At 50.3% G+C, this 22,956-nt stretch overlaps 1 protein-coding gene across 1 annotated transcript; it reads left to right on the top strand.

Moving 5' to 3' along the window:
• The first annotated feature begins 738 nt into the window (after window positions 1-738).
• On the top strand, window positions 739-22,753 carry LOC122368338 (pickpocket protein 28-like). Its single transcript, XM_043342180.1, has 12 exons — window positions 739-773; window positions 3,108-3,323; window positions 3,941-4,094; window positions 4,446-4,582; window positions 17,126-17,246; window positions 17,885-17,996; window positions 18,343-18,510; window positions 20,290-20,495; window positions 20,786-20,958; window positions 21,285-21,376; window positions 22,119-22,231; window positions 22,459-22,753. Exons 1-12 carry the CDS (start codon window positions 739-741, stop codon window positions 22,558-22,560), a joined length of 1,629 nt encoding a protein of 542 aa, XP_043198115.1. The 3' UTR covers window positions 22,561-22,753.
• The last annotated feature ends 203 nt before the right edge of the window (window positions 22,754-22,956 follow it).

Here is a 22,956-nt window from a genome sequence, read left to right on the forward strand (position 1 = left end):
TATAGATAAACTAACAGTACGTCACTTCTAGATCGAAGCAATCCCGATAGGTTCTATCTATCATTTTTAGGGGTTATGATCAACACTACCCCATACATTTCAATGCAGCGTGACGATTTGTTGATAGGACTAAGATTTGTTTAACTAGGCTTGAATACGATAGCGAGTGAAAATGTATGTTAAGATCATGTATATTCCATCCCGGGATGGGGAAATTCTTTGGAATTATATAATACTGTGTACTGCACTAAAATATTACATCAGAAAGCACACCTATTGCTGATGCAAAATGAGCCACGTTTAGCGTCAGGTGGCACGACGACTAAACGTCCCAGGCATTCTGCGCGACTGACTATTCTAGCACGAACATACACGCCACATGCAGCTCTGTGATGACAAAAGCTCCGGCAGTTACCAGGCACCAGTGAGTAGGTAGGCGACATTTGTCTTCACTAGGCAGTAGGCATTTGTATGCCGGTAGGCACAAGTCTGTGAATAGCCTGACAATGGTCTATCATTATTTCCGTAGCATCCTTTGTGTGCAATAGGCACATCCAGACTCGCATATCGAATTTCGCGGCATTTTCACATGACTACCGAGTCCGACCTCATCATGCTGTCATACATCAGCAACCAGGTGACCCATTACCGTCTGGCGCAAGCCTTGGGACCCAACGCCCCAGCGCAGCCTCCCACTGAATAATCCACTGACTGAGCGACAGCACAGCGGCGCAAACAATGGTCCATTTCGACTACAACTGCCACCGGCTCGCGTCAGTAAATGGCGCCTTTCGTTCATTGATATCCTGGGGTATAATGCGATGGGTTTCCGTGGATACGCGCCGCTTTAGGTGGCCCGAGCATTGCGTGCGCATTGGTGGAGGGACAGCGGATTGGGCTGTTGGGGCGGGTTGGCTGTCCACCGGCACAGACACGGAGTCGACCCCGACCGACGGCGAGGAAAGGGCGGCATCGTCGACCGCGACGGGCGCCAGCGTCGAGCACGACAGCCGAGAGAATGACGAAGGTCGACCAAACGCGCCGAGTGTCGGCAGGTCTGCTGCGGACGGCCAGGGTAAGTTGGAGCGGCTGCTCAACAACTTTACAGAACCATTATTCCTAAAATACATACTGTTTTGAGTGTTTCAGCATAAGGCATGCTTGATGTGTTTCCGTCGTTTATTGGTACAGGCAGCGCGGGAGAAGAACGTGATCAAAATCTACCCGAACCGACCACCAGGCTGGAAATTTGCTGCACCATCAAAAGTCACCCAAAGCTCCACAGCGCAGCCCACACAACCACGGGTAAGACCCAGATGTTAGAAGTTTGCGATCGAAGAGTGAGCTGTCACTGAGATGCATACAAAGATAAGCGCGGGCCTAACCGAGATATTTAATTCATACGTTACACAAGGCACACCAGTCATTAATGCATTGCGTCTCGAAATATTGCAGATCGCAGAAGATGACTGTCTCCTGGAAGAATATTGCAATAACACAACATTGCACGGCATCAAGTACCTACAGACAGCCAGCGGTTGGGATAGGTGAGTGAGGTAGCATGAGCAATGAGCATCGACAAGCGTGGAACTGCGAAGTTATATGCCTAGCTTGCACACATAAAAAAAAATGAAGAGGTCATTGTTGTTTATCTTATCTTATCAATTACCCCACTCACATTGCTCTTACGTAGCACCGACTACCGAGCCCTAACAAATTCCTTTCTCAAGCATTGTATGATGGTCAGGCCTCACTCTGCTAACTATGCTATGCCCGCCACAATGGCCATTACGAGAAACCAATGACACCCCAGCTGTCCGGAGTGCGGAGTCCAATGACAATTTTCATATTTTATCCACGTCTTGCTTCGCAGCAATTGATCGTTAGCTCTAGTGTCCTCAAGGCAAACCGTATTCTGCATACAGAATGCTACAGAAACAAAGCAATGACCTCAGCACATCCTTCAAACACAAACACCGCGGGCACCGAGGAACCATCAGTCGAGGTAGTTTTCCCGAAATTGTAAGTGCCTCGGGCAGTGCTAGTGGGAACAGGTATACAATATACATGAAAACCGACATGGCCTGCATTGACCGTTTGTTTTAACGAACCTGAGTCCGTGGGGAATCCCCTTGAACACGCTCCAACCGACAAATAGCCAGCGTAGTCGGACCGGTGCATATTACGTCTGGCACTTGTGTTAAAAGTGAACAAATTAGTCATAGAATATGACTACAGTCTACGTAGATACAAGTCACGACAGGATAACGGAATAAACGCATTCTGCGTTGTAACTGATTGAAAACCCGGCCGATTACTGTTATCGTCCCGACCGATCGGGACGATAACAGTAACACCGAACTTTGGCCGTCCGTCCACGCCTTGGTTCGGTGAAAATGCCGTGTGTAGCGCCGCAAGTAATGCACGACCGGCAATTAAAATGATAGGTACATGCTAGAGCTAGTCACGAACAATATTACTACCATGTGTGGCAGGTGTGGACTGGACTAGATAGATGTCATTATCAAGGAGGCATTCAAACCACCTATATATTTCTTAGTTTTTTTTAATTCACCTAACAAAAGTCATCATTGGCAAAATCAATCTTGCATAAATGAAGAGAGTCTTGAGCCGTCCGATACCCTACCCCATGCATCCAGATCCTCGCCCGAGAACAGATGCCAACCTATATTAGGGTAGGCATCTGTGGAATATCAACAGATGATGACCCAACGAATCACGATTTACTCGCAGCAGTAAATGTGGCTTATAAGCCATAATGGAGCTGGAGCACGAACGACAGAGAATGTTCCGTTTCACATTAGGACGACTGCTGCAGTCCCATGAATCCGCACATCTGGAAATTGTCCAACTAAGACTGCTTTTACGTTATGTTGACTGAAAGTTTACTTCATAGTATATGGCATTACGTACACAACGCGTGGGTATATACGACGCATTACGGGCATACCAACCAAAAACATAAGCATTTTTCGTCATGCATTGATGAAAAAAGATCACATTTGGTCTGTTTTGTTTATGATATCATGGACAAACGCCCCTAACCACATTATCCCTCGCGCGACCCCACTTAACCCTCCCGGCAGGTGTTACTGGCTGGCCATTCTTCTCGCCATGGTGATCGCCTCTGGCTACTTCATCTACCGCGTAGTCATCACCTACTACTACACGCCAACACTGCTGAGCATCGACAACACCGACTACCCCGTGCACCGGCTGCGCTTCCCGGCACTGACCGTCTGCAACATGAACAAGATCGACAGCCGACGCATGCCGCCCGACCAACAGCAGGTGCTGGGAAGGTGAGACAGACCCGACAGCGGGCGCTGAGCAGGACTCGACAGCGGGCGCATGTTGCCCGACCAACTAGGAAGGTGAGGGAGGTGCTGGGAAGGTGATGAGCGAGACTCAACAGCGGGCGCTGGCCTCCCGAACAACAGCACGTGCTAAGGTGAACTGTGATCGGAGGTGTCGTCATGTGCTGAGTGATAGTTACTGGTCAGTCCGACGGTCACTATTTACAAGGTTTAGTGTTAGGGTAAGTGGAATAAAACGGAGATGATGGAATAAGCTTGAGAATATATCGATCAGCAATGTTTAGTATAGGCCCGCTGGGCTACTGTGAATGCTTTGATGAGAATAGCGAGTATCATAGATATTGAATCGTCTCAACTGCTTCAGGTGCCCATGCATGCTTTATAAGTTGCGAGCAGAGGAGCTCGAGCAATGCAGCGCAACCTGGGCTGAGCACTGAGCGGGTGTATACCTACCTCGGTCCGTTGGCTGTTGGCACGCAGGTGAATAAGCCTTTTTTCCTCACACCAACTCTCAGGCGTGGGAATCCCACTGACATTCGACAGCGTGCAGCCATCACTGAAATAAACAATTACACTGACTTGTTCGCCCTCCTGTTCGACAGAGTGGTGTTTGCCAACGACACAGAGTGGCACGAGCGTGTCGAGCACGTGCTGGAGAATATCTATGCCACCACTAGCTGCGAGGGTGACCAGTGCCACGAGCTTTACGACGAGGAGCACTTCACCACCGAGCAGGTGCTCCGCATCATAGAGCTGGTCAGTGGCACCCGGGACATGGATGTTACCAGGCCCAAGGGGTATTGTCGTCGGCGCCCATTCTGTCGAGAAGCTGACCGCACATTCTTCATACAGTGGAAAGTCGGCGAAACGCAGGAGATGTGCTAGCTCTGCTATTAGGTGTTACAGCTCTGCTATTGGCTAATATATAACGAGTTATGGCACCATTGGCGGAGAAAAAGACGATCCCAGTCGGCAAATATAGAAAAATGAGTCTAAATGACCTCTGGAGGCATCCTATCATGACCAATAGCTGAAACAGCTTCAACTGACCCTAGTATGCACTACGATCAGTCGACCTGTGTCTGTGCTCACGCTGTTCACCCACAGACGTCGCCCTCCTGCGAGGAGATGATCTCCGCCTGCTCGTGGCGCAACACGCCCCATTCGTGTAAGGAGCTGTTCGAGCCGCTCCACACCGATTTCGGCTACTGCTGCGTGTTTAACGCCGACTTCGAGCACCAACAGTGAGTGTGAAGGACTGAGAGAGTGAGAGGTATATCCGAGGACATTCCTGAAGGTGTAACTCGGGTCAACCCAGAGAGGTGTATCGAGGGATACCCCAGAAAGGTGTATCGGGGAACGGCCAGGGACGAGAAGTCGGCCTGCCGGCGGACGAAACCTGGTTCTAGGTCAAAACAAAGAAAGAAATAACGATGACTCATTACTTGACCAACAATGGGTTTGAATTAATTAATGATTAAAACAAAAGTTCAAATTTTAACAGCCGCTTTTGTTATGTTGAAACCTGGATCTTCGTTCGTTCGTTCGTTCATTGGGGTTTACGGGCGCGTCGACTGCGGTGGTCATTTTGCGCCCATAACGCTGTACTGGTAAAGCGGATATGTCAACAGAGAACTGACGAACTGAAGAAGACTAGAACTACTTGAGATGCGTTATACTAGTAAAACGAGTATATCACAGGAAAACTGATGGATTGAATATAAGAAAAGATGCTGCCGGATAAAACCCAGGGTGAGTCATCACCCAGCAGGTGGCGAATGGTGGTGCCTGGGGCAATGCGGCCGAGGCAGCGTGTCCGGTTTGGTTCGAGGTGCGGGCAACTTAAGAGAATGTGAGTGACTGTGAGCGGCACGGCACAATGGCTACATGTTGGTTGATCATCTCCACGGAGGAGATAGCCATGCGTTGCATATGTATGCCCTATCCGCAGTCTGCAGAGGACCACTTCATGGTGTCTTTTGCCTTGAAAGCAGGACTGCCAGGGCTCCAGAGTAGGTTTCACCTTTCGTAGCTTCTCGGATCCATGGAGACGCCACTCTGTCTGCCAGCTAAACGTCGTAAAAGATCGAACGGCTGGGTAAAAATCGCGAGCCGGCAGAGGCAAACGACGGAGGCAGGGGGCCGCGGCCGCGCGTCTTGCGGCCGCGTCGGCAAGCTCGTTGCCTCTTATCCCCACATGGCTCGGTATCCAGCAGAACTGGATGAATTTACCTGCTCGTTCCACCGACGTAAGACGAGATAAAATGTCTTGTACTATCGGGTTGTCTGGATTAAAACTCCGTAAAGATAAGAGGCTGCTAAGGGAGTCTGACAAGATCAGATAGCAGGAGCTGTCAGACACCTCGATAAAACACAAAGCCTTCTCAATCGCAACGAGCTCGGAAGAAAAAACAGAGGCAGAAGTTGGCAAAGAGAATGTGCGTGTGTCATGACCAGTCACAAAAGCGCAGCCGACACCATGTTCTGTTTTCGAGCCGTCTGTAAAAACCGAGGTAAAACCATCATATGAGGCAATGTGTTCCAGCGCCCGTGCTCGTAGTGTGCATGGCGGCTGATCGTCCTTCCTGATGTCTGTCAGTAAAAGATCGATTCGTGGATACGCATTTCTCCAGGGCGGCGAGGGCGCGCTCCACGTGCGCCTCACGCCGCGAAGAGAAATGTTTGCTTTTGAGAAGAGAGCTTGCATACGTCCACCGAAGGAAGTCGATCGACCAGCCACTCTGTCAGACCGACTGATCTCTCGCGAGAAGACATACGGGTATGCCGGGTGCGAGGGAAATTGACGAAGTTTTAAAACATACCGCATGCCCAACATCTGGCGACGGAGAGATAACGGTGGCTCGTGAGCCTCAGCCAGAACGCTGCTTGTTGGCGAAGTACGGAAAGCACCCGTAGCAACGCGAAGTGAGGCATGGTGAATGGTGTCAAGCATTTTCTTACGCGACTCGCTGGCGCTGTCATAAATGAAACTTGCGTAGTCGAGCTTTGAACGTACCAGAGAGCGGTAAAGTAAAAGCAAGGTTCGTCGGTCAGCTCCATACGACGTACGTGATACACATTTTAAAATATTTAGAGTTTTAAAACATCTCTCACGAAGAGTTTGAAAATGCTCGTTGTACGTCAGACGTCTGTCCAAAACAACACCAAGAAACTTTGCAACCGGCTGCGTGGGGATATTTCGCCCGTAGAGGCGGATTCCAAGATCAGGATCGTGGCAGCGGCGGCGGCAAAAGTGAACAGCCACAGTCTTTGAAGTTGAGAACTTAAGGCCATTATCCTTGCTCCACTTTTCTAAACGCGTCACAGCGAGCTGAAGTTGTCGTGACGTGTGCCGCGCACTTGAGGCGGAGAACCATACCGCCAAATCGTCGACAAAAAGGGATCTCCCTATAGCCGTTGGGAGTCTGTCGCCAATGTCATTAATCATGATAGCAAAAAGTGCCACACTCAAGACGCCTCCCTGTGGAATACCATTCTCCTGAAGGTGGGAGCTGGACAAGTGGTTTCCAACCCTGACACGAAAGGTGCGATAAGATAAAAAGTTGCAAATGAAAAAGCCCATACAGCCACGGATACCATAGCTGAGAAGCTTCCTCAAGATGATCTGCCGTAAAACTGTGTCGTAAGCAGCCTCAATATCAAAAAAGATAGCCCCAAGGTGTTTCTTTTCGGTAAAAGCGGTCCTCACTTCGGTGTCAAGAGCTAAGATATGGTCAACTGAACTGCGGTGTTTCCTGAAACCACACTGCGCGTCCGTAAAAATGTCGTTATGTTCCAGAAACCAACTCAAGCGAGCATTCACCATCTTCTCCATCAACTTGCAAAGAGCAGAGGTCAATGAGATAGGACGGTAGTGAAGTGGGTCAAGTCCCGACTTGCCAGGCTTTAAAATGGGGATCACCGTGGCCTCTTGCCATGCTGCAGGAAACAAACCGCTCTCCCATAGCGAGTTAAATATCGCTAACAGTGTTTCCAGGGCGATAGAAGGAAGGCGCTTCAACATGGAGTTGTGAATGGCGTCTGGGCCCTCGGCGACACTTCGAAGCGAGGATATGGCGTGTTTCAGTTCAGTCATTGTAAAAGGCTCGTTATATTCTACATGTTCGTCAGTGGAAAAATCCGCCAAGCCAAGCTGGGGTCGGGCTCGCCCTAGTGCGGGCTGCGAGGGAGCGTCACCCCGGCAGCGCTCTGAGAGTGTTCTAGCTATAGCCTCCGCGACATCAAAAGGATGTATTATATCAGAGTTGTTCACCCTCAGAGTCGGAAGTGGAGAAGAGCTGAGCCGACCCGAGATGCGCTTTATGCGTGACCACACCTGGCTCGTCGGAGTAAACCGGTTTAAAGAATTAACGTAGGTGCGCCATGATCTGACCTTTGCCTCTTTGATTGTGCGTCGTGCAAAAGCCCGCGCTTTTTTGAAAGCGATGAGGTTCTCCATGGTGCTGTTTCGGTTAAACTGCTTGAAGGCGCGTTTCCGTGCTCGGATTGCGTTCCTACACTCTTCCGTCCACCAAGGGACGGGAGTGCGGTGGGGCTGTCCTGATGTCTTAGGGATGCACGCTTCGGCGGAGCTTAAAAGTAAAGACGTAAAAGCTTCCGCCGATGGAATACAGCCGTCGGCACTGGACAACGAGGTTTCCATCAAAACGGAAAACTCGGCCCAGTCGGTTTTATGCAGGTTCCACCGTTGTGGGCGCTTCCCCAGTGTCGGGGTATCCTGGTGTAGAATATCCAAAGAGGATTGTGATTGCTAACGGGAGGTGCGCATTTATTTAAGCTCTACAGAAAAGAGTATGTTTGTCAAAAGTGTACGTGCAGAGAATGTGTGTCACAAGAAATTGAGAATGTTATGTGGCTGGTGAGAGAGAATGGTCTTGGAGAGAATAGAAAAGGATTTGAATCGTAGACTTTTATTTTGATATTAATTTGAGTAATTTGAGTTGCTAGACACGGTGACGTAGCACATTGAGTAAAAATGACATTAACGTAATTTGCTTAACTTAAGTTGAATTGAAACCTCAATCTAAGGCAATCATAAGTGGAAAGACTCAACATTATGGTGACCGTGACAGGACTCAAAGAATACTTGGAACTGGCCGAGAAGTATGGTTTAAGCGGCGAATCAGCCTTGAAGTACGCGAACGAGCAAGTAGACAGGGCAGAGAGGGCAAAGGCAAGACAAGAAGAAAGAGAAGAAAAGGCAAGACAAGAAGAAAGAGAAGAAAAGGCGAGAAAAGAAGAAAGAGAAGAGCGAGAACTCTTAAGACGACATGAGCTGGAAATGGAGCGATTGAGATTGGAGAGAGCAGAATTAGAGAGCACCGGTGGTTCCAGGGAGCCGCAGCAGCCGAGCGAGCCTGCCCATTCAGTGCCGGCCGTCAAGCGACCCAAACTGCCTGCGTTTACGGATGGCAAGGATGATCTTGACAGCTACCTTAACCGATTTGAGCGACTGGCCAGAGTAAACGGATGGGACGAATCGGAATGGGCTGTCAGTCTCAGCGCTTTGCTGTCAGGTCGAGCGCTCGAAGTTTACACCCGAATGAAGGAGGATGACGCCAACGACTACATGAAACTGAAGTCGGCTCTCCTGCACAGGTATGGCCTCACTGGAGAAGGCTACCGGCTAAGAATGCGTGATGCCAAGCCGGAGCCGGATGAGAGCCCCCAGCAGTTTATTTTTCGTCTGGCTAGTTACCTAGAGAAATGGATCACGCTGACTAAAACTGATCAGTCATTCGAGGGTCTGAAAAACTTGATCATTCACGAACAGTTTATGAACACCTGTCCCAAGCCCCTCGCCATCTATTTGCGAGAAAAGGCCACCTACTGCTTAGATGAGCTAGCTGAGTATGCGCAAAGGTTCTTGGAAGCCCATGATCGGTCTCCCAGCAGTCTGAGTAGGCGTGCGACGGTCACGGAAGACCATACCGCGCACGCAACATCTAGAACCACTAGCTCAGCGACAGCGCTGCGAACTTCTCGAGAACAGGGCCAGAACTGTCTGTTCTGCCAGTTTCCACACCCGACCGAAGAGTGCCGAAGGGCTCAGACGCTCTCAGCCGCGGAGCGTCGAGAGCAGGTGATGCGGCGTGGGGCCTGCTTCCTGTGCTTTCAGCCGGGACACCTCGCCGCGCACTGCAGGGAGGACAAGCCCAGATGTCCGCTTTGCGGTGGGAAGCACAACCAGCTGGTCTGCGCTCCGCGGTCCAGCTTGCCATCTACTGCCAGCTCCAGCGCGCGAGATGGAAACGTACGGGAGGCATCAGCGACGGCAGCTAGCACCCACATGACTAGAAAGGAAGGAGCAGTTCTGATGCAGACGGCCCAGGTAAAAGCGACAGGAGCAACAGGAGCACGACTTGTCAGAATAATGCTGGACTCTGGAAGCAACCAGTCTTTCATACGGACGAAGACAGCGCGTGAGTTGGGCTGCGAGGTGCTGAGCCAAGAGCACCTGCGGGTCCACACCTTCGGAGGCGGCCAGGGGCTGCAGCAGGCCAGTGATAGGGTAAAAGTAACCCTATCAGCAACACATAACGAGGATAGCAGAATCACTCTGACAGCGTACGAAATGCCAGTCATCTGCAGTCCACCTCCCGCCGTGACGCAAGAGGATCTCCGTGGCCATCTGCATTTGGCTGGCCTGAAACTGGCTGAGGAGCCCAGCGCTGATCCCCTCAACGTAGAGATCGATATCCTAATCGGTCTTGACTACATGCAAGATGTGATTGACGGGAGAATGAAGAAGGGAGAGGACGGACCCGTGGCCATGGGATCACGATTCGGCTGGATATTGGCTGGACGTTCAGGCCGGAGCATCACAGAGTCGACGCCAAGTATCGTGAACTTCATCAGGGCCGAGTCGACTGATCGCCTTCTGGAAGAGCTATGGAACCTGGAAAGCATTGGGATAAGCAGCGAAGGAGTCAGTGACCGCGACTCTAAGAGAGAACTGGAAGAACTCGCTACAAAACACTTCGAAGATACTTGTAACCGCCTTCCAGATGGTCGGTATGAGGTCCGCTGGCCCTGGAAGCCCGGACATGCAGAGATACAGACAAATGGAGCGCAGGCTCTGGCTCGCCTTGAGGTCTGTGAAAGACAGCTACGAAAAAACGGGCGTCTCAAGCAATATGATGATGCGATGCAAGACTACTTAGAGCAGGGACATGCTGAGAAGGCGCCGGCTGTTCCAGATGGACCGGTGCACGTCCTTCCTCACCACGCAGTATACAAGGATGATAAAGTCAGAGTGGTGTTTGATGCGGCAGCTGGCCCTCCGAATCAGTCACTGAACGACCACCTCCTGGCGGGACCCAACTTGATCGCTGACCTGACAGGGGTGCTCCTGAGATTCCGGACGAAGAGCGTGGGCGTGACAGCGGACATAGAGAAAGCTTTTCTGCAGCTGTCGCTCCATCCTGAAGACAGGGATGTGACACGGTTTCTCTGGAGGGAGAACGCCACCGATCGAGATCCAGTTCTCTACCGGATGACTCGAGTAGTTTTCGGAGTCAAGCCCTCACCGTTCCTACTGCAGGCCGCCCTCAGAAAACACCTGCAGCAGTATGGAGAGTCAGATCCGGACCTGGTTGACAAGTTACAGAGGGACATCTACTGTGATGACTTGATAACAAGCGTGGACACTCAGGATGAGGCGCAGACTCTGGTTGAGCGAACCAGGGAAATATTTGAAGCCGCACGGATGAACATGAGAAAGTGGACGGTGAGCCGGTCAGAAGACATAAGCAGCGGTGAACAGACCAAGGTGCTCGGAGCCCATCCTGACACAGCTTGCAAGGTGTTAGGAATAAACTGGGTTCCAGACCAAGACAAGTTGGTGTTTGAAACGCGCAAGTTCGCGGAGCTCGCTACCGAAGCACCAGAGACGAAGAGGAGTATTCTTCGCATGTCAGCACGTTTCTTCGATCCGTTGGGAATGCTTACACCATTCTCCGTGCGCACCAAGATGATGCTGAAACAGCTGTGGCTGGATGGTCTGGCCTGGGACCAGCGGGCTTCCGAGGGTGTCTGCAGGAGCTGGAGACAATGGCTGACGGAGCTCCATCAACTGAACGGCTTCTCTGTGCCCAGACCATATGGAAACAGACTTCAAGACGGATACCAGCTCCACATCTTCTGTGACGCCAGCAAAGAGGCGTACGCTGCTGTGGCGTACACAAGAGCCGCTGAACAGGATCAGACAGTCGGCCCGCCTGCCCTGGTGATGTCCAAGTCGCGGCTCACACCTCGCCAGCCGGTGTCACTGCCGAGACTGGAGCTGACAGCGGCCCTGATTGGTGCTCGGCTAGCTTGCTATGTTAGGCAGCAGCTGCACGCGACACCACAAGCCGTGTACTTCTGGACGGACTCGATGGTGGCTCTGCACTGGATCCGTAGCGACGCCAGACGCTGGGGTGTGTTCGTGAAGAACCGAGTCTGCGAGATCCAAAGCCTCAGCTCTCCTGCTGCCTGGAACCACTGTCCCGGAGCGGAGAATCCCGCCGACCTGCCTTCCCGTGGCGCGCCGGCAGAGAAAATGAAAGGTGAATTCTGGCTGCACGGACCTGAGTGGCTCAGAGAAGCGAAAATCAGATGGCCACAGGGGATGCGAAATGAACAGGAACCTGCGGAATGCAAGGTCGAAGAGAGAAAGCAAGCACTTCCGGCCTCCAGCAGCTATGAGCCTGCGCCAGGTATTGGTCGTTTGATCAATATTCAACGGTTCAGCAGTTTGAACAAGCTCCTGAGAGTCACAGCTTACGTCCTGCGCTGGATCTGTAATAGCAGATCGTCAGAGAAGCAAGACGGTATCATGACAGCAGAAGAGCTCGCGAGGGCGGAGCGACTTTGGATTCTGGACGCGCAACTCTCTCAGTTCAGTGAAGAAGTGGAGGCTCTGAAAGCCGGTCACACCGTGCCCCCTGGATCGAGAATAAAAGATCTCGGTCCGTTCTTGGACGGGGAGGTCCTGAGAAAGGAAGGCAGGCTGCACTATGCTGCGTTGCCAGAGGAGGAAAAGCGGCCAATCATCATGCCACCGGATCATAGATTCGTACATCTCTTGATCGAGAAGACGCACAAGCAGCTGTGTCATGCCGGCACCCCGCAAGTTTTGAGCGCCATCCGTGATCGGTATTGGATCGTTCGGGGACGACAGAAGGTGCGGTCAGTGCTGCTGAGCTGTCGGAGCTGTCACCTGTTCCGCGCCAGACCGTTCTGCCACCAGAGGCCGGCCCCTCTACCCCGCAGTCGGACCACACCGGCCCGGCCCTTCAGCAGAACAGGTGTGGACTTCGCTGGGCCACTGTATGTGAGACAGGGAAGAAATTCCTGCCCCCTCAAGGCGTATATCGCCGTCTTCACCTGCGCAGTAGTTCGTGCAGTTCATCTGGAAATGGTGAAGTCGCTGACAACAGAGGACTTCATGAAGGCTTACCGCCGATTTAGCGCCCGACGAGGCTGCCCGGCCAGCCTCATGAGTGACAACGCCACAACATTCCGTGGCGCTGCGTCCGTGCTGGCTGCAGAGGGTGTCAAATGGCACTTCATCGTTGAGCGCGCTCCGTGGTGGGGCGGCTTTTGGGAGCGGATGGTGGGACTCACCAAGGCCGCTCTGCGACGCACCCTGGGATCTTCACTGATGTTGTGGGAAGAGTTGGAGACCGTTCTGTGCTCGGTGGAGTCAGCGATCAATGCGAGACCTCTAACGCCCGTCAGCGATGATCCCGATGATATTCAACCGCTACGACCCGCTGACTTTCTGCACTGTGCCTTCGAACGGAGCGAGGCTGCCGGGAGGCAATCGGAAGAGCTGACGCGGAGGCGCCGCTACCAGCAGAGAATCGTCACCAGCCTGTGGACTCGGTGGCAGCGCGAGTACCTTCGGAACTTGCGAGACTTCCGTCACAACGCCTCAAGAGTGGACCTCGAGCCGGCACCGGGCGATGTTGTGCTGATCGAGGGGGAGAGGTCATCCAACCGGCTCGTCTGGACCACGGGCACAGTGAAGACCCTGCACCCTGGCCGGGACGGGCGGTCCCGGGCCGCGACCGTGCACACCCTCCGGGGGGACGTGCGGCGTCCTATTCAGAAGCTGTACCTGCTGGAGGCGGCCTCTCCACCTGAGGAATGAATTCCACCTCGGGGGAGAATGTAGAATATCCAAAGAGGATTGTGATTGCTAACGGGAGGTGCGCATTTATTTAAGCTCTACAGAAAAGAGTATGTTTGTCAAAAGTGTACGTGCAGAGAATGTGTGTCACAAGAAATTGAGAATGTTATGTGGCTGGTGAGAGAGAATGGTCTTGGAGAGAATAGAAAAGGATTTGAATCGTAGACTTTTATTTTGATATTAATTTGAGTAATTTGAGTTGCTAGACACGGTGACGTAGCACATTGAGTAAAAATGACATTAACGTAATTTGCTTAACTTAAGTTGAATTGAAACCTCAATCTAAGGCAATCATAAGTGGAAAGACTCAACACCTGGTACGCAATCCACACCGGAAAGTGGTCACTGCCGAGTGGGTCGTCATGTACCGACCAAGTAAAGAGGTGAGCTAGAAGCGGACTTGCCAAACTCAGGTCAAGCGCCGATGTTTGGCCGGAAGGCAGAGTAAAATGGGTTCGCTGCCCTGTATTTAAAATACAAAGCGACTCATCGCAAATAAAACTTTCTAAGGCACGACCACGTGGGCCGATGTGATCACATCCCCATACCGTGCTATGAGCGTTGAAGTCGCCCACCACAAGGACTGGTGCCGGGAGCTCACAGAGAAGGTGGCGCAGTTCTGCCTCCGGGAAAGCTGTACCAGGAGGGAGGTACAGCGAACAGACTGTGACTTCCCGGCGGAAGTCACAGTCAAAAACAACCAAGAGCAATTCACGTGAAAAGAGTGCAATGCAGCAAACTGGCAATGGAATCGTGCACATGGAAGATAAGCAAGTGTAAAAAAAAACTGGGGAAGCGTGCGGAACCGGTGAGGCAAGCAGCCTGCAAGACCGGTACAGCGCAAGAAGACTGAAAACGCAGCCAATGCCAGTGACCGCAAAAGAAATATGGGCAACAAACGGGTACAAGACGACCAAGAGCAATTCACGTGAGAAGATGGCACGATTAGAGACTGGAATCGCGTTATGCAATGGAATCGTGCACAGAGAAGATGAGCAAGTGTTAAAAAAACTGGGAAGCGTGCGAAACCGATGAGGTAGGCAACCAAATGAGTGCAAACCAGCCAGGTGAGAAGACGGCAACGCGGCCGACTGGCAATGGCATTGGGCAAACATCAAATCCAGCAAATGTGGGCTAAGTCAAGATCACACATATGGCAATCAACGCGAGTATCCGCAAAAAAGGCAACAGACAGGTACAAAACAACCAAGAGCAATTCACGTGAAAAGAGTGCAATGCAGCAAACTGGAAATGGAATCGTGCACAAGGAAGATAAGCAAGTGTAAAAAAAAAACTGGGGAAGCGTGCGGAACCGGTGAGGCAAGCAGCCTGCAAGACCGGTACAGCGCAAGAAGACTGAAAACGCAGCCAATGCCAGTGACCGCAAAAGAAATATGGGCAACAAACGGGTACAAGACGACCAAGAGCAATTCACGTGAGAAGATGGCACGATTAGAGACTGGAATCGCATTATGCAATGGAATCGTGCACAGAGAAGATGAGCAAGTGTTAAAAAAAAAACTGGGAAGCGTGCGAAACCGATGAGGTAGGCAACCAAATGAGTGCAAACCAGCCAGGAGAAATTCGCGTGAGAAGACGGCAACGCGGCCGACTGGCAATGGCATTGTGCAAACATCAAATCCAGCAAATGTGGGCAAAGACAAGATCACACATATGTGTATCTAGGGCTGAGGGAGGGGGGGCGCTATTCCACTTCACCCGAGTGTGCCCGTGCGGTGCGTGAGAATGCAGAAAAGGCAACCAATGAAAATGCTCGCAAGAAAGCTGGGCAACAGACAAGTGCAAAAACTTAGTGCAAACCACGTGAGAAGACGGCAAGGCAGTATAAGCTGGCAGTGAGAAGAAACACCCGGAAGGAGCGGAACCGGGCGCAAAAAAGACACTCATCAGAAACAAAGGGAAAAAAGAAACCAAGAAAGGTCTGACTTGTCGTCTATCAATCCAGGGTCGAGTCCGGTTGTAATCGAGCATGAGTCAAGCTGGGGCCGAGGGGGCGCTACTCCCCTTGCTGGCGGAGGTCAGGGCCGCCGCAGGACGCGGGCACAAGGAACCCAGGCCACCGCCAGCCCCCTGCGGGGCCAATCTTGCAGAAAATCCATCCGACAATCAAATCAGAGCCGAGGTCGAACGCAAGTCAAGCTGGGGCCGAGGGGGCGCTACTCCCCTTACTGGCCGAAGTCACAGCCGCCGCGAGGCCAGAGCCCAATGGTCCCGGCCAAGCAACGGCTCTGACCACGGTCAGCCCCCTGCGGGGGAAACCTGGATCCGGAACGCAATTCACGAATGCATGGTTGCCATTCTGTAGTGTAATCATGCATTGTTAGGATATCAACACACAGTAGCACAGCTTTCTTATCACATTGTAAAGCGTCGGATCAATGGTGGGACAGCCGAATTCCACGAAATGGGTTAGCCTGGCCTATCAGGAGGCTCGCATACAAACTACTTGGCCTGACTGCCATAGTTCATTAGGCCACCTTCCAGGAGTATTTCCTGATTATGAGGCTAATTAATACATTGCCATCGATCAACCGAACGGACGAGTGCAACACGCACCATGAACAATGAACGGAAATTACCGGCGCCGTATTTAGCACGATTACTAGGCGGTAAGCACTAAGCATGCAAGATGATGTTTAAAAATCGTGGTAAAGGTAGGAAATGAGGTTGAATTGGATAATTACATCACCTTTCGATAAAAAGACGGCTTGCAAATTATGACTCAATGAACACAAATAAGTGAAATGTATAGAGATAAATGTTTTACTTGGGAATTGTCATTTAGATGGGAGAACGCCGAGCTCATCTACCAGGTAAAAGCTTCATTGGGACGTTTCGTAGATAGGGGGAAATGGAATACATTGCACAGTGATTATCGAATGCTAAAAATAATAAATAATACGAGCATAATTCAGCGTACCGTCTGAACAGTGTACATCCCTTCACTCCAACACTGCAGGGACCGTTCTCAATGTTCCCTCGAATTGGAAAACACGAGGTCAGATAGGGCGGGGTAATCCACCTGACAACACGAGGTCAGACAGGGCGGGATAATCCACCTGACAACACGAGGTCAGACAGGGCGGGGGGGGGGGCAATCCACCTGACAATACGAGGTCAGACAGGGCGGGGTAAACCACCTGACAACACAAGGTCAGACAGGGCCGGGATCCACCTGATCAACACGAGGTCAGACAGGGCGGGGAGGGGGACAATCCACCTGACAACACGAGGTCAGACAGGGAGGGGGTAATCTACCTGACAACACGAGGTCAGACAGGGCGGGGGGGGGGAGGGTAATCCACCTGACAACACCAGGTCAGACAGGGCGGGGTAATCCACCTGATAAACTGAATGAAAGACAGCAAGAAATCAGTATGGTGTAATATCGGTAACTAACTATTAGATACACCGTTCAGTTAAATTCCGACTTTTACAGCCGTTTCAAAGAACTTGGTTTTGTTTTCATGGAAACTGGAAAGCCATGTTTTTAAAGCTTTATGCCTTTATTGATGACATATGAGCCGCCAGACTGATCTGCTTTTCACATCGAATGCCTATGTTGCAGCGGCGAACATGCTAAGGAGGACAAGCACACGGGCGCCGGCTACACGAACGGACTCAGCATGATGCTGGACGCGCGGCGCTACGAGTACTCGCACTCCCAGTACCTCTCCGTGGGATTCAAGGTCAGTACTCGCACTCCCAGTACCTCTCCGTGGGATTTAAGGTCAATAGGTACTCCCACGCCCAGTACCTCTCCGTGGTCAGTACTAGCACTCCCAGTACCTCTCCGTGGGATTCAAGGTCAGTACCTCATCCCAGTACCTCTCTGTGGGAAGGTCAGTACCCTATCCCAGTACCTCCCCGTGGTCAGCACTCCCACTCCCAGTACCTCTGTGGGATTTAAGGTCAGTACTCCCATCCCAGAACCCTCAATGGAATTCTAGGTAGGTGGGTGTAATAAATAACACTATTATTGATTTAAATGAAAATATTATTTATTTAAATAAATTACACACTATTAGTTATTTATTACACTATGGTAGGTATCTTACTTTTATTATAGACTCGGCAGGTCCATGGATACGATTCGAGTGTCTTGACGTAGGTATACGGTAGGAAAACCTAGCAAAGAAAAACGCGTCTAATTCAACCAGCATTGCCGTTCTACCCTCAGTTATCAGGAGCACACCGATTCATTGTATGTGCTAGCTAATAACTTCCTGGTGAATCATCAACCGTCCACATATATAACCGGCCTAAGTTCTCCACAAGACGGTCGTCATGACTCGGCATCTCCTCCCCCACCCTAACATACACCCAGGTGCTGATCCACGCACCGTATGACGAGCCAGAGGTCCGTGAGCGCGGCCTGGCCATCCAGCCCGGAAATGAGATGTTCATTTCCATCACGGCAGAACACGTCTACACCACAGGTCAGTCTGGGCAGGGCTCAAACGGACCAGGGAGGTCATCAGGACTGTGCCGCAGGTCAGGTCAGGTCAGGTCGAAAGTCGGCAGTTCTCTGTCAAGGACTAGACACAGCGGGAAGATAATGATCAGTGCCATTTTTCAGATTGATTTTCTTCAGACGTTGCAAGATTCACTATAACTGCATTGGAACATTTTATTTTCAGAGTTCCGTGCCATTTATCGGTACACGTTGAATTTGATTCCATTCACGATTGCTGGGATTGTTCGATGCACAAAAATTACTTACTCTCACTCAGTTACCCCAGCCATTGATCACACGTCAATCTTTTCAACCCTTCCTCTTCACAGACGAGGCGCTTCACTCGTTCACGCCGGAGCAGAGGAACTGTTTCGAGCAGCACGAAGTGGAGCTGGAATTCGCCGACACCCACGTCTACACGCTGTCCAACTGTCTTCTCAGCCACCTGACGGCGCGGATCCACGACGGCTGTGGCTGCGTGGCACACTACATGCCCGGTCAGTATAGGAGCTACAATAGAGGCTGGCTGAACGCTGGGCAGACATGGGATTGGCTGATTTAAGCTGCTTACATAAATGTGAATGTCTTCATTTCCATGGTTTACATACTGATTGGCCAACATGTCCTTGATCCGGTATTTAAATCGGTGATTGGAATCAGAATTGACCTGGCTGCGCACAACAGCTTTCCCATCCCATAAGAATATGTTGTGTATGTAATATGTATGCCTCGACATCACGTACATCATAATAGTGAATATGTCGTTCTCCCTAATTCATGCGATACAATAACGTACAAAATGAATTTCAGGCAATGGAACAATATGCGAGGAGGATCATTTACCCTGTCTCAGACGCCTGACCTGTAAGTACATCGATACAGCCAACAAATAGGTAGCTCTAACCCACCCAGGTACATTTGCCAGGTAATTGCACGGCACTCGCTTGTCTAATGAGGCCCTGATGATATGGAATACCCCGGCCCCGAGCGGCCTCGACAAATTGGCCATGTTACGTGCTACTGAACAAAATGGCTAATACAAGGCACTAATCAAGTAAAAAAGCAATAAAAAATAACAGTAAACAAGAGAAACTCATGAACTTCCAAAAAGTCGGCTTACGATGAATCAACACCCCTGATCTTATGTGTGCGAAATAGGGTGACAGTTATTTTCTGATTTTTTGAAAAAGCAAAAAGGCAGTTCATTTTATGGTTCCATATAGCATAAAAACATCACATGCAAAGTTTCATCCGGATCGGATGATATTTAACCGTGCCTCCTCGAACTTGAATGTATACGTTTTTAGCCATTTGGGCCAGGCCGCCAGCAGTGTAGACCTTTCTGGTATGTAAACCATTAGCAGTGTTTCTCAGCTATTCATAACGATGCAATCATAAAACAAAAGACTGTGGTACATGAAAACTAGTGATGTATTGTAAAACGATAAAAAAAAAACTGAGAAAAGACTCAATGGGTCTTGTGGCAGTTGGCAAACTTGGACCTCCTGAAAAATATGAGCATCTGCGTCGAATGCTATCGCGCATTACTGCAGATGACGGGTGACGGTGCCTTTGCTAGCGTTTGGAAACCTTCCACGGTGTGCCTCCACCACCTGCAGGATGTACTGCCTCTGGATGAGGGTGAGGGTCAAATTGTACGCTTCCATCAGAGCGACGCCACGCTCGGCGAAGTCGTTCACCACCGTGATGCCGTTGGCCTTCCCCGCTGCGGCGACATAGCGGGAGTCGTCATGCCACTCGGCAGGGGCGGTCTCGAGGAAGCCGTCGTCAATTCCAAGAGTGACGAAGAACATCCGCGACGATGTGGTCACGAAGTCTGCGCGGGTGTTCTGCGTCAGGTCTGCGCTGAGATCAACGACGGCCCGCTTGGTCCTCTGAGCCTTCGTTCGAGGCGAGGGCCTCAACCATGGCCCGGGTTCCATGCATTGGTAGGCTCTCGTCAAAGAACGCCAACGGGACGAGGCCGTCACTCAGATACCGCAAGTGACGTCGGGCGAAGCCGCTGAAGAGCGTCTTGGCGAGGGACTTGTCCTCGTACCCGGCCAACGTCTTCAGAAGGGAGAGGTCGTTCTTAGGGGGGTTTCGTCAGAAGGGAGAGGTCGTTCTTGGTCGTTGATTCGTTTGCCGTGTCGGTCTACATTCCCGCGTGGTACACCGCGCCGAGCCCAACATCGGCCTCTAAAAAAAACAAACTAATCCACGTTTTTCAGACAATGCCTCCCAAGGGCTTGAACAAACCAATCCGTGCCTTTCAGACAATGCCTCCAAGGACCTGCGACAATCAGAGGAGGCATGGCGGAAGTGTCTGCCCGCCTGTGACGAGATAAAATATCTACCGTACACGTCCAGTTCGGAGTTTCCCAGCCGAGAGCTGATCTCGCACCCCTCCTTTGGAGATACTGTGCAACTGATCGTGGCCAGTATGTGCAAGGCCGTCCACCACGACAAACTAACGCTGGAGGTGAGAGAAAGGTGCCGACTGAGGCCGGTTTCGAGGCTAAAGGACGTGTGAAAATGGTTCAGTCAGGCCGTGAATCATCCATGCCTACATTTGAAGGTGTATGATGGCTAACCATGAAAAGAAGCACATCTCGTGCATTCAGCGACAAAAGCTCCTTGCGTACGTTCACACAGACTGGGTTAATGTCTGGGCATTCAGAGTCACTGTTTGTTCAGACAAATGTATAATGCTGCTATTGATCTGGGGTTGACTTCGGTAAAAATCGTCACCTTTCCTGGCGTTGGCCACAGGAGGCGGAGCTGGCTGCACTGTGTGACGCCATCGCCTCAGGACAGTATCCGGACTCGACCGACAGGGATAAACTGGCAGCTCTACTATCAGGAGCCACTGAGGGCCACCTCCTTCCGTCGGCTAACGAGCACGACGCCAATGCCCTCTACGCAGCCGCCGTCCGATACGCCAGGTGAACGTAACAACGTAAAAGTGGGGCAGCAAGGAGCCCCCAGGGGCTTTTACATGGCTGTAATTCCGTAACAACAATAGTTTGGACACTGATCTGAAACTCGTACAGATTGTTCGCCAGACGGCAGACGCTTGAGTGTGTGGTTTCCAGTGACAATTATAACTGACCTTCCTTAAGATTCCTCTACCAGCGGGTATCCCTCAATAGCGCTGTCATATGATTGAGACCATTATTTCCCCATAACAAAATGTTGATAATTGCAAGCAATAACCGTGGTGAGCGAAAACATGTATCAAACGGTAACGTTCTGTCCTGATCTACCACAGGGCCAACATGGTCAAAGTGCACGCGTACTTCAAGAGCAACTCCATCACGCGGTACAAGCGCGGTGTTCTGTACACCACGGACCAACTTGTTGGTGAGTGCACTGTCCCGAGGAAATAGTTCACTTTCCTGAAATTAGTATTTTGCAATGGATTTATGTTTTTTATGCTCAAAATGATCAGAAAATAAAACAAAACGTTTTTGTAAAAAGGATTATTTTCTATATTTTAGTATAGGAAGAACTATATTCTATATAAAATGTTTGACGCGGAAGCTTATTACGCGTTGACCAATCATATTGCGTAGGACAAACTCATCGGCTGTAAGCAGCATTCTGATTGGCTGACGATGACGTGACTGCATTCTTCAGCAAGGCACGCATTCCTCTGCAAGGCACTCTTTTCGGAACGAAAAATGGAATATCTTCGTCTAGGGTGATCGTTGGGCCGTAAAAGCTTCTGATTTGTGCTAGTCTCAGCGCAAGCAACAAAACTGCTATTCCAGTTCCAAACCCCATGTTGAAAGTGAACTATTTCCTTTAAAAAGCTGTAGCCACCTCTTTTTAGGAGTGTAAACACAATATGGCTCTTACCAAAACAACGTATTTTAGCATTACCAAAAGCCAAAATACTAGTTATTTGTCCCTGAGATACTCTTGTGCCGATTTCAACCTTTCAGTAGCGTAAGTCATGTTAATCAAACAGAGAGCGAGTACGCCTGTGAGCTTTCTCTAGCAACTCTTGATTGTTGAGCTCCACTTCACAATGGAAGCTATCCATAGGCAATCGTTAGGCACGGTAAGGTTAATGATGCCCCATTACTTCCCATTTTTTCAGCGAACGTTGGTGGTCTTCTCGGATTATTCCTAGGCTTTTCGATTGTCTCCATTGCCGAAATATTGTATTTCGTGACGATAAAACTTCTAACACGACGAACAACGAATGCAAAGGTGAGGCTTTTAACTTGTGTGTCGGTCATTCAGCTGAAACTTCTTTGCGAGTTCATACACAAACGTGTCAGAGCCGTCAAACTTCGTCGCATTGTGTTTCAATACTTCGTTTTGATGTCGCCTTCATTCTGAACAGCTAAATGCGCCAAAAGTAAAAGCTAACCAAACATGCAATGCGTATGCACTATCCATGTTCAAAACTGAGCGTTCCTATCTGGCGTTTCCAGGTGAAGGCGTCTCATGGTCCTCAAGAAGACGATGCCACCATCGCTGCCAGTTTCGTCTTAACAAACGCCAGAGACTGGCGGCCGAAGAAAGTTGTGGAATAGGACTGAACCGTAAATGGAGTAGGCTATGGAACCGTTGATGATGACCAAGGGATATTGTGACTTGACCAAATAATATTGTGGTTTAGAGTTATATGGCACATGAGCAATAAGTATTTTCACAGAGCTTTGCAATGCATATTGTGTCTCATCTTGTGCGGAGTTGTAATGTATATCTCGAAAATGATTTCCAGAAGCATTCCGTGTCGTTTTGTCAGTAATATAAATAAGAATAATCCTACTTGGCCAAAAATTCTTCCCAATGAATGAATTTCAAATTCATTGAAATTCATTCAATGAATTTCAAATGAACCTAATGCAACAAAAATGACAAATTGCAAGCTTATCCGACGCTCTTTGGTCCATAAAGACATTGCTCAAACAATCAAAGTGCTGAGC

This window comes from Amphibalanus amphitrite, unplaced genomic scaffold (assembly GCF_019059575.1).
Source record: "Amphibalanus amphitrite isolate SeventyFive unplaced genomic scaffold, NRLGWU_Aamphi_draft 000940F_arrow, whole genome shotgun sequence".
In the NCBI taxonomy this organism is placed as follows: Eukaryota; Metazoa; Arthropoda; class Thecostraca; order Balanomorpha; family Balanidae; genus Amphibalanus; species Amphibalanus amphitrite.